At 35.6% G+C, this 12012-nt stretch overlaps 2 protein-coding genes across 2 annotated transcripts; both read left to right on the top strand.

Annotated features, from left to right (window-relative positions):
• The first annotated feature begins 1041 nt into the window (after positions 1–1041).
• LOC148620643 (uncharacterized) lies at positions 1042–4463 on the top strand. The gene is made up of 4 exons (XM_088574312.1): positions 1042–1335; positions 1866–1949; positions 2720–2829; positions 3480–4463. Exons 1-4 carry the CDS (start codon positions 1254–1256, stop codon positions 3669–3671), a joined length of 468 nt encoding a protein of 155 aa, XP_088430438.1. The 5' UTR covers positions 1042–1253; the 3' UTR covers positions 3672–4463.
• A 1635-nt stretch (positions 4464–6098) lies between these two features.
• Positions 6099–10683, top strand: LOC148620642 (uncharacterized). Its single transcript, XM_088574313.1, has 4 exons — positions 6099–6263; positions 8848–8931; positions 9255–9364; positions 10367–10683. Exons 1-4 carry the CDS (start codon positions 6194–6196, stop codon positions 10559–10561), a joined length of 459 nt encoding a protein of 152 aa, XP_088430439.1. The 5' UTR covers positions 6099–6193; the 3' UTR covers positions 10562–10683.
• Positions 10684–12012: the final 1329 nt, after the last annotated feature.

Genomic DNA, 12012 nt, shown 5'->3' with positions numbered 1-12012 from the left:
CCCCCCCCAAAGCTCCGCGGAGATAGCGTTTTAGAGCATCATTTATGCCTCTCCTGGGTGTATTTTATCTCCCAAAAAAAATTGGCAAACTTAAGTGCAGGAAAAAGCTCCTTTGCCTAACGGCAGCTACGCGCCTGTCTTTTGAATTTGTGGTGACCCATGTTGTATAGAAAGAGGAAGAAACAAAAAAATAAGTCAGATAGAAAAAAGGGGGTGGGCATCCAGAGGTACATCATAGGGTCACCAGTGTCCTCACTACCTGTGAGCCTAACCTATAATTAAAGAGAAAAGAAACTTGTTAATTAGGCATTACCACGCGGCGGATAATGAGATTCCTTGACGTTTCCACTTCTTTATTAAACTTCTTTTTCCCATTTTGATTAAATAATTTGAAATAAATTGCAGCAGTCGCCCAGAAGACGTACATGTAAAATTGGGAAACTGAAGATTTTATTCAAATATCTTTAAAACAAAAAAACTCTGATACTTAGGTTAATTTGAACATAATTAATTTAATTTTGAATTATTTTCATTTTCGTAAAAATCGGGCGGGGGTAAGTAACTTGTTTTCAATACTTCTTTTTTGTTTGTTTTGGTTGAACCGGAAAAATGTGGTATAACCACGAAGCTAATTTACCGAAGAATGGGAAACTGAAGGTTTTTTTTATTTATTTCATTATTCACAATACTTTTTTACTTTTATATATAACTTGAAAGCATACGCACAAGGATACGCACATTTTTATTCACAAATCATTGGTCCATTGGGGGCATTGTACAGAGTGAACATGAAAATACAATGGTTATAATGAAAAAAAAAAATAGAGAATACACTGTAGCAGAGCAGTTAATGCACATACAGAACATATCATGTATACAATTAAATTACATGTATTCTCTAAGTGTATAACCATAATTAATTTATAATCAATGGTTTGACAGACACAGCCTCAGATGCTAAGTTCTTAAAATTTTGGGTTTTTTTACAGGAAAATTTCTTGTTTTTACAATTCATATTAATATATTTATCTCCCCTGCAGAATGCACCAGGTGACGATGCAAATGGTCCAGTCAGCAATGTAAATACGCGCTCAATGTTAGTCCATCGTGTGTTAGCTGACTTCGTTCAAACGAAATCGATCATGTTACCGTAACGGTATTTTATGATCGATACACTTCAGTGACACGTTTTAAATATGTAAACAGGTGAAGATAACAACGAATTGAATAAGTTTAGACAGAAAAGAAGAAAGATGGAGGAGGAAACTGGTGATCAAAAGAGAGTAGCCATTATTGCAATGGATGGAAGCGAAGAGTCTGATTCCACTCTCCATTGTAAGTAAAAAAAAACTTTAAAATGTCGGAAGCATTATATAGCATTACTTCTCAAATGACAGTACAATTGGAATTCCACATAAACTTTTACCTTTTATTGAAGTTTTAAACTAGGTCATTTAGTATAAATGTAGTAAACATGTTCACTTTGCATGGGCATAGGAACCGGTACGGTTGGTACTGCTCCAACCGTACCAATAATTTTGAAAGGTACGGTATGCCGTGCCAATAATTTTCACATTTTCGTGGTAAGACCTCGTGTCCCTATATCAAACGCAGTACCAATAAGGTTTTGCTTCCTACGCCTATGCTTTGGACATTCATTATATAAATAGACTGTTAAAATATAAAAGAATGTAGAACCAAAAAGCCAATCCTTAAATAACCTTTTATCATGAACAACTATGTAGCTATTTTTTTCACACCCACTTTCTAGCACTTGCAATTTACCCACGTGCACACATTACCACATTAAATCGGAATTAAGACTTGCGATATTTTGATGAGCTAGTGGCCTGTGTATATTTCAGGGTATGCCCAGAATATTCACAGGAAAGGGGATGAAGTTGTTGTTGTACACTGTTTGCATCATACAGTACATTATGCTATGGGATGTAAGTATATCTTTTAGTAAAATTTTCACATAATACCAAAAGTATCCGTCGTAGAACTAACATTGTCACCAACGAAAATTATTGGTACGGCACTTAGCCGTACCAGGCGCTATACGTCCCTGCTTTAAGCAAGTGGTCTAACCTATAAGGACTTTTTCGCTGTAACTATTCTTTTGTATCAATTATGCCGACGTGTCAGAAGCCATATTAGTACAAGTATCGACGGACCGAGGTACATGTATACACCATGACACTGGTTTGGAACTATACATGTAATTATATTTATACTAACTATCATGGATGGGGTTTAAAACCGCGAGATTCATTTAAAACATGCCTCTTTTCGTTTTGATATTTAAACAGGTTTTAAATGTAGGTGATTAAAATATAATAACTATGATACATAAAAAATAAACAAAACATATATGTAGAGACCCAAACCCTAGGCGATATAAGGAAATGAACATTACCTATATCTAAAGACTATAGATAGCTTCCTGGACCTATGTCAACATGTGCAATTCATGCAATGCTGAAACAAGAAGTCTGCTGCCCTCAAGTAATCCATCTTTTTCTCCGACGAACACTCACGACAAACAACACAGTTAGGCACAGCTCTTAGGACATTTCCCAATTGTCATGCAGTAAAACTTGTTGCAGACTTGTAGTTTCAAAATTTAAGATTATCTTGAGTAAATAAAAAAAAAATTCTCATATATCAACGGTCTGGTTGAATTTCTCTTTTACATGCATTTATTTCTTTCTTACAGCTGTCTGGGCTCCCATAGATACACAGGCTATTGTTAAGGCTTTTGAGGAGGAGACAACCAGAGCTAATCAAATATGTAAACAAATAGAAAAATCACTCCATAACTACGAGGTAGTTTTTTAACTTGAAATAAGGTTGCATTAAGTTTTATCAGTGACAGATGCAAAAGGGGGAATGGGGTTCGAAGGGCTGGAAACCTTTGCCTTTTTTAAAATACTGTTAATATTTTGCAGAAATTAGCCAAGATAGCATGTAACCCCTATATGGCTATATATCGGTATCCGTCTTGGTTTTAAAGACGAACGTATTGGTTATTTAAGATTTCAGATACGATAGTTTCGTTATCAGTTTTTTCGTAGACTTTATACATTTGTACTTTCTTTTGGTCTAAATCTGGCATTTAGTCATTAAAAAAACGCTTTTCTATACGCGTATTTATAAACATGCATGTCTCAAAAGGACCACGCAATTCAACCCCAGTTTCATAAACTAGTAGTATTCGAACTTCACCAACCAAAGATATACTTACAAGTCAATATCTTCAAAATCAGTTTCATTCATTTACCTTGTAGACCCATACGTCCGTATATATATATACGATTCCCCTGGATCACTGGGTCTTGCTTCAACTAGCATATATGGAGCAAACTCCTAGGCCCGGATACAACTATATAACATGTCTAATATTATAGGTGATTGTACAATATTATTTGTGATCTAACAAATACAAATGAAACCACTGCCATTTGCTAAAATTTCAGCTCGAGGGAAGAGTGTTAAGGGTTCAAGGCGAGCCTGGGGATAAAATTATCCAAGCTGCAAAGGAGTGTAACGGCAGTTTTATCGTTGTCGGAAGTCGTGGACTTGGTTTTGTCAGACGAACCGTTTTGGGAAGTGTCAGTGACTATATCGTGCACCATTCAGACATGCCCGTTCTTGTCCATCGGAAATGAAAACAAATAGCGCCCCATGGCTTATGAAGAACCAGAATAAAGAGGGCTAGTTGCTTAACCATATAGACGATTGCTTCATGTATATGTACATGTGACTTAAAGATAATCTGCCACGAATTTGCATAAACTACCTGCAGGTTGAAAATGCTAGGTTTCATTTACCATAGAGCAAACCAAAAGAGGAAGAATATCTTTGCATTGTTTGCGATAGATTGTTAAAGAAAATGACAAGTAAAGATGTAAACAACCGTTGTCGCTGTTATAAACCTATTACTTATAGCCTTTGTGTACATGTACATTTCTTTTTTATGTTCGTCTAAATATTAGGACAATGTCAGGACCTTACAAGGCAGCAACCATTCATTTTTTTTATTGAGGATTTTAAGGTATATATTTTTTAAATCATTGACAAGGATTGTGTCTCGTAACAAAATGTTTATGAGGGAATCAGAAGTTAGGACCGAAGTATCGAGGAAAACAATCCGGGATAGAAGTTTTAATCATAGTTCCTATAAAAATAAAGTGACTGCTCGATCCCTAATGAGCCTATGTACAGGCTAGACAATTTAGGTAAAAGGGACACAGTACTTATGACTCGGTTAGAATCAAAATAGAACACACATTTTTTTACTTTTGATATTTTGTTTGAATAGCCATAGTAAACAGAAATTAACATCCAGTTTTTCATATAACCCGTACGTGTTCTCAGGAGAAAAAATGTACATATATAGATTTCAAAAATATGAGAGATAACTCTGTAAATGACACTCAAATACATTAGAATCTATTGGATTTTCAATGTTGATTATCTCCTAAGAGCAGACAGATTTGAATGAATAATTACACATTTCATAGTATAGAAATGCCGTGAGGTTTTTAATTTTGAAACGAATGAAAGATTTAAGTAGGTCAATGAGTGCCAAGGCTACATCAGTTTTCAAAGACCCCAATGTAGCAAAAAGATTGTCTACTATAGATGACAAGTATGTTGTACCAGCAGACAAACGTGATGACTTTTCATTCAGAATTGTCAACTTTCCTTTTATTTGTGGCGACATCCCTTCAGGACTTGCGTATGAAGTGTTCATATCATAACTCATACGTTATGCCAGAAATTGCCGAAAGTACGCAGACTTTTTGTATCGCGCTAGAACTCAAACAAATAGGCTTCTGGAACAGGGTTATGTTGCTACAAGATTGAAGTCATCACTACAGAAGTTTTATGGTCGTCATCATGAACTCGTGGATCGTTATGGTGTATCAATCTGCACCATGAAAACTGATTTATTCAACGGGTCATAGTTTTCCTTTCCTCGTTTGTCTACCCCGGACTTGACTTTTTATGAGCAACTCGGCGGGTGCTTCTAGAAAAGCAGAGGACGCTTACCCTAACGGTGCACCTGGTCCATACCCCCAGTTTTTAGTGGAGTCCGAGTTGCTCATTTGCTTTTGTTACTATGTATGTATGATTTTAGTTACTTTATGTTCTTTGTTGTGTATGTCTGTTTTCTATGTCCGGTCTTTGTCCCTGGATTACATTCTTTTGATTACCGCTATGGCCTTGGTTCCCTCGATTACTCATAGATCCATAAAACAACTTAATTACAAAAATAAAAATATAAAGCCTTGTTTCAGATTTTACAAGATTCTTTTACAAAGACAGCTACTGAGAAAGCTGAGTAGACGGACGCATCGTATTGTACATAAACAGTTTGTGTTTACTAATCTAATTTACAAGGGGCGACCATTTGATTCTGAGGGGGAGTGGGTGACAGTTCTTGGAAAACAATAATCTGGCCCTGAAAAAGTTAGAAATGAATATTCTGGCCTACACCTATAAATAAACTCTCTGACCCTTGTCTATATACGTCATATAGTGAAATAAATATATATAATCTTGCCCCGACTGGTTGAATATAAATTATCTGTCCCGCAAAATTAAAAAAATATATATATATAAACATTCTGAACCCACAAAATTTGCCAGACCTCTTCAGAATCTAATGGTGGTCCCCTAAGCTCCCATGTGACTATCTTTGGCTATTTAGACAGTCAGTAGATTCTGCTGGAGGGTGAGGCGTTAGGGGTTCGTATTATGTTGATCCCTGTCGTGGTTACTCGATATATCATGGGACGTAGAGAATTGTATATTTTACTGTTACCCGTGAAGCAGTAATAAATCGGTGGTCTGATTCATCTCATCTTGCCGTATCCTGTAGCCACACCTTCAACTTAAATTGCTTTCTCCTCTAAGCTACAAGACATTGATATTTTGATAAATGTAGATTTCCATCGATAAATTGTATTTTGTTTATCTTTCCAAAAAAGGTCGAAACTGGCAGTATTTCTATCAATAGCTTAAACAGTTCATTATCTGTAGTGCGCAGTTTTGTTATCAACATTCACCCCACATATGACTTATAAAAGAAAAGATTTATGATAAAAGCATTTCCAAATCATGCCCCCACCAGTCACATGGTGTTTATAACATAGAGACAAAAGATAAAAAGTACAAAAAAAATATGTCGGAGGAAAATAGAGTTGTCGTTATTGCTATGGATGGGAGCAGTGATGCTGAGAAGGCATTGAACTGTAAGTAGTCATACTTTCAAAGTTTGGGGTGTGTGAAAGGATGTTGCCAACTCGGGTATAAGTGAACTCGGGGTTGTGACAAAATTGGTATATTTTAAATGATTTTTTTTATAATGGGCATATACTAACTCTTAGAAAATGTTATTTAATTGTGGTTCTCAGCTAAACCTCCATGCAACACCACCATTTCCCCTTGAACTTATATTTAAACAGACTCGCCCATTTACAGGATAACGGTACCAAAGATATTCATACTGTACATATTTCGATCAAGATAAGTCAGAAATGCATTTTGTCTACTAGAATAATAAATGCTAAGAAAGCCCATTTTTCTGAATAAACTTAATAACAATGGGTAATATCAAAGCGATTTAGAAGGTCGTAGCTTCTATTGAGCTTGTCACGTTCTGATTTTTATAGTTACGGAGCGCGACTGATATTGGATGACATATGAGACTGGCACTACCTCGAATGCTTCCAAAGGCGTTGTCGACAAAAAAAACTACCATTGCGGTCTTCAGTTTACTTGGCACCTGTTCATTGGCGAAGTTGGATAAAATTCACGTGCTGGAAACAAATTTTCCGCCACCCTGCATATTATTTTTCGGGCCATAGTGAATGGAATGATAAATTTTCATTTTACCATTTTTGGACTTATCTACCATTTAGCTTCCTTTAGAAGTATATCAACTAATGATTCATGCTATAAACAAACTAAAAGGGGGTTGTGATCACGCCAATGGACGTTAACCCCGCCGCATTTTACGCCTGTCCCAAGTCAGAAATTTCTTACATCTGTATGTCTTGTTTCGTTTTCACTTTCAGTTTACTTTTACTTTGGTGGGGTCTCTAGAGGCAACTATTTCGCTATTGCAGTGTAAAATGTTGTTTTGGGGCCAACTGCAGCCTGTCCAGTGGTGTTAGGTGGCTTTGAGTGAGCTTACATTTTTCATCCCGGTGGGGTTGTTGTCTTTTTGACATATTCACCATATCAATTTTCGTTATATAGTAAATGCCATGAAACTAAGTTAATTTTAATTCAAATCCAACAGAGACTTTATGCAAGAGGAAATAGAAAATTTCTGGTTGATGTACTTGGTAAAGGTACTGGAAATAGCGATATTAGCCGAGAACAATCGTGACAGCTAAGATAAGGTTTCGCTGTTCACAAATGCTTTAAGCAGTGAATACGACTTTGCTAAATGAAACAATACAAACTGATGTCCGGTTTACACAAGAAAAATGATTAATTAAATGTTCAGAAAGTTTTTTTTCAAAATTGCTTAACCATCAGTCTGCATCAGGACGAGGAAGGAGTGGATTTATTAAAGTTGCAAATAAATAAAGGACGACAAATACTGAAACTTGATAAGAAAAAAAAAAGATGGTAATAGAAACTGGTACTAAAGTTAAAACTATTCAAAATGATTTTAAATTTGTGGCACAAACCGTTTTGACTGAAAAGTTTGGACAAAAAAAAATAAACGAACGGAAGTCGTACGCCAAACTTTTCGATATATCGGACAGCAACCTAAATGGCTTGCATGAAAGTCCCATACCACATCTGAAATTAATTTACCCCTTTCAGAGTCGAGATAGTTGCGACGACATTCAGACGGACGGGCAAGGTGATTCCAACATACTATGCAGTCATTGAGTAGGGTCTAATTAGGTCACTGTTTGCTTACAATAACTATTATGGATAATAGCTCAATTTTCAACTTAAGTATTTTGAAGAACTTGGTATGAATATTCCTTGGGGTATCCTGCATAGAACTGAATTGGGGATTTATGACGAAAAACATGGCCGCCGTTACTGAAAATAGAACATAGGGGTCGGACAGTATTTTTTCGCATATATCTCCAAAACCGTTAGGTTTAGCCACATTTTGTATAGGTTAAAGTGTTTAGCATGATGAGGTCTATCCGTGGTCAAATTTTCGTTATAACATATTAAGCCATGTTGGAGTTATTGTCCCCCTTTTTGTTGCTATTTTATTGTTATTTCTTTCAAAAATCTTCTCCTCTGACACTACTTGCCCAATTGGAACCAAACTTATGAATGTTCCTTGTGGTATCCTGCACAGAACTGATGTGGGGATTTTTGATCCGTGGAAGAACATGGCTGCCTTACTAAAAATAGAACATAGGGGTGAGACAGTAGGTTTTCGCACATATATCTCCAAAACCGTTAGATTTAGCCAAACACTTTCAATTGCTGAAATGATCCTTATTATAAGGCCTTCAAAAGCCTTAAGGGAGCAAAGCTGTCAGATGACTCATTGCTAGTTATTGCCTTTGAAAGATGAAAAATGATTTTTTTTACAGTTTTCAGCCAATATCATGAAAATTATAAAAGATAGAAAGAAACTTTCAATTGCTGAAATGATCCTTATGATAAGTCCTACCATACTCTTCTTGAGTCAAAATTTTAACTGTTGGACAACTCCTAGTTTAATGTATTGCCCTTGAAAGACAAACTTTAACCAGGTGAGCGATTCAGGCTCCTGGCAGCATTTTGTTTTTTATTCATCCGCCAATTTCCCATTTTACTGATTGTTACTTTTGACTTTTTTTATTCCAGTTTATGTAACACAAGTGCACAGAGACGGCGATGACATTGTGGTTATTCACTGCATACACCACAGGGCAGTTTATACATACGAATGTAAGGGTAAAAGGATTTAATAGATAGATAGTTGCTGAATAATTTTTGTGTGTCATTTCTAAGTGCAGTGTAATAAGGATTGCCGTCAGCAACCCAACTTAATTGCCCAACACCAGTACTTTGAACCTGTTATTGTTGATTGAAGCTGTCAATGTAAGCATTCGATGAAGTTGGTAAAACAATAAACCGAGTATATAAAAGTTTCGATGGGTCTGGTTTCGCATAAAAACAACAACGAAAACACCTTTTCATCCGAAAATGTATAGTTTAATTACGAGAAATTTTCAATTCTAATTTTGTGTTTTTAAAATTGTTTCTTTTAGCTGTCTGGACCCCGACAGATCCTGGAGCACTATCGGTAGCATTTGAAGCAGAAAACAGAAACGGGGAAGAAACATGCAAAAAAATAGAGGAAATGCTTAAACACCTTAAGGTGATTATATGTACGGCCTATTGGAATTTGGCCCCTTCGTTTTTCGTACTATGCCTTGACAATGAAAAAATGATATATCGTATATTGTTTATACCACGCACGTATCATCCCATTGTGTGGCGATTGTACTGATATTTTGTAAGACAATTTACGATATTACTTAAATGAAGGAGCATTTTGGTCAATTTTTTTCTATTTTTGTCTCATAAATACTCCTATTAGTCATTTTTTCAGTACTCAGGTTACCAGTATTATGTTTGTTTTGATATATAACCATTTATAAATAGGAAAATCGTAAAATTCAATGTGCCAACTCATTACAAAGAGATATGTATATAATGTGCATGAATGCCTTTATATTGGAGCTAAAGTCTACAACATCGACCGTTTAAAGAGCTTATCATTATAAGGCAACGACTGTTAGCGAGGGGGACCTGGGATCTTTTCGAAAAAAAAAAGTTCAATATTTTGGAGAAAAATATATTGTTTTTACTCATCCATTGAAAAAAAAATAAAGATTTAACATTTTCCCTATTACTTAAGAAGGCAGATTTCCAAATAGATATTATATGGATTTTCGGTTGCTTCTGAAATAGAAATAAACATTTTGCGCTTACGCAAAAAAAAACATAATAGGACATCAAATCCCAGTCCCCTCCTTTTCAGGATAAAAATGATCGGTGCCTTTGTAAAGGGTGTTATTGGACTTGCATAACTTGACCATTTCTATTCAAATGACTATGTGAGAGCTGGTATTTGATTTCCAATGGGGGTTAGCTTTCGTATTTTTATATCTGATTTTTTTTCGTTAAAATTACTGCATTTTCTACTTAATATCACTTTGATATACCATCTATTCTACTACTCCATCCTGGAATTCTGGTCCGTCTTGTTCGTTCTAAATTTGTTCCTGGCCCTCAGAAAAAGTAAAATAGTTTCTCTCTAATAAAAAACGAAAACATAGTTTACTATTAACAAACTTGTATTAAAATATTTCTGTAGGTCCAAGGTAGAGTTATAAAGATAAATGGTGGTGATCCCGGCCATGGAGTTGTACACAAGGCGGACGAACTTGGAGCTAGAGCTATTGTCGTAGGTAGCCGTGGCATGGGAACAGTCAGACGGACGTTGCTTGGTAGTGTCAGTGACTACATTATCCACCATGCAAAGTGCCCAGTTTTTGTTTGTCGACACTAAAATTACTTTGAATATATTTATTATTATTAACGACGCATAACTTGAACACCACAACCAGAATGCATTGGTATAGTTGATGTTTTATGTGGATTAGAACAAATAAAATTTTAATATTTAGTTAATTTTCTGCGTGTTTGTACATGCCTTTTTATTTTATTATTATTTTTTTTTTGGTATTCTCTTATAATGAAGGACATCAATTTGAGGTTCCCGACGCATTGCTTTTGCGTCAATTATTATTTCATTTACACTAAAAAATGCGCGAATTGCACGTGAATTAATGCAGTATATATATTTATTTCATTATTTCACTTTTCGCCAACATTATCTCTTACCCATGATCACCAATGGTAGGTGAATGTTGGATTTTGAGCAAGATAAATAAGTCATTTTAATGGTAAATGATTAAAACACTAAAATTGCATTTACAGCACAATACAGACTATTAAGTCGTCTTAATATCATCATGAAGTATATTACATTAAGAAACGTGTTTTGTCATCAGACCTGGTCTAACCTACCTCTGCCTAAATGCAAAATATTCATGTAACCTGAGCTTCAAGGGCAAATTTTTCTTTTAACACAACAAGAAGTCTTGTCAAATGAGCTTCTATATACATGCTCACCAAAGATTTCTGACAAATGTACTAGTCCTTTAGGATGGAATACCTTGGAAAGTATCATAGACGTGCAAACTTTTATTCTTTGGCAGACTTTGTAGGCTTCAACCTAGTGCTTTACCGAGGCGAATTATGGTTACTAGACTTATGGAATACAAACATATTTGTGTGTCTGAATGACTTGGATTTATTCCTGACATCTACCGAATTGCCCTGAAATACGGGTTAGCAAACTATATAGTAGAATTTGCACTCTGGCATTTTCTGGTCCAAAAGACAATGGTCAAGTATTGTTAATAACCATATCAACAACACTGAACAAGCGCTGTGGTATGCTAGAGTTTCGTCCGATCCGGACTTTAGTATGTTCATCACAATACATCCTAGGATTAAACCACACAGAGCGTGGACCGTTCTCAAGCAGATACCTTAACCGTGACAATGTGAAATATGTAATAAACCTTTTTTGTATGGTGTGGCTAGAACCATATCAATTGCTCTGCGATAAGTGAGGAACATTTTTTCGCCTGATTGAACATTTACTGGTGTCATGTGACTACGTCATCAGCGAAAGAGACGATTTATGAAGGGATATCATCGATATCAACCCTATCCAGTTTAGTGTATTCTTAGATAATCTTTCTTCGTTTGACTTTGCGTGCACAACACTTCATTTAAACTCGAAAGTGATGAGCTGGATTTTTTTTCTAAAGTATGTGGACTACACGTAAAATGTGTAAGAGATTCGAAAGTTAGAATTCGAATAGATGATTCTGTTGTGAACTCTTCATCTGTATAATGACTCTCTCGTAATTTTCGCCTCATTTTAAT

The sequence above is a fragment of the Perna viridis genome, chromosome 3, assembly GCF_037379345.1.
Source record: "Perna viridis isolate PV_CMFRI_1.1 ecotype Kerala chromosome 3, ASM3737934v1, whole genome shotgun sequence".
Lineage (NCBI taxonomy): Eukaryota > Metazoa > Mollusca > Bivalvia > Mytilida > Mytilidae > Perna > Perna viridis.
This window is presented reverse-complemented; position numbering and strand designations above follow the sequence as displayed.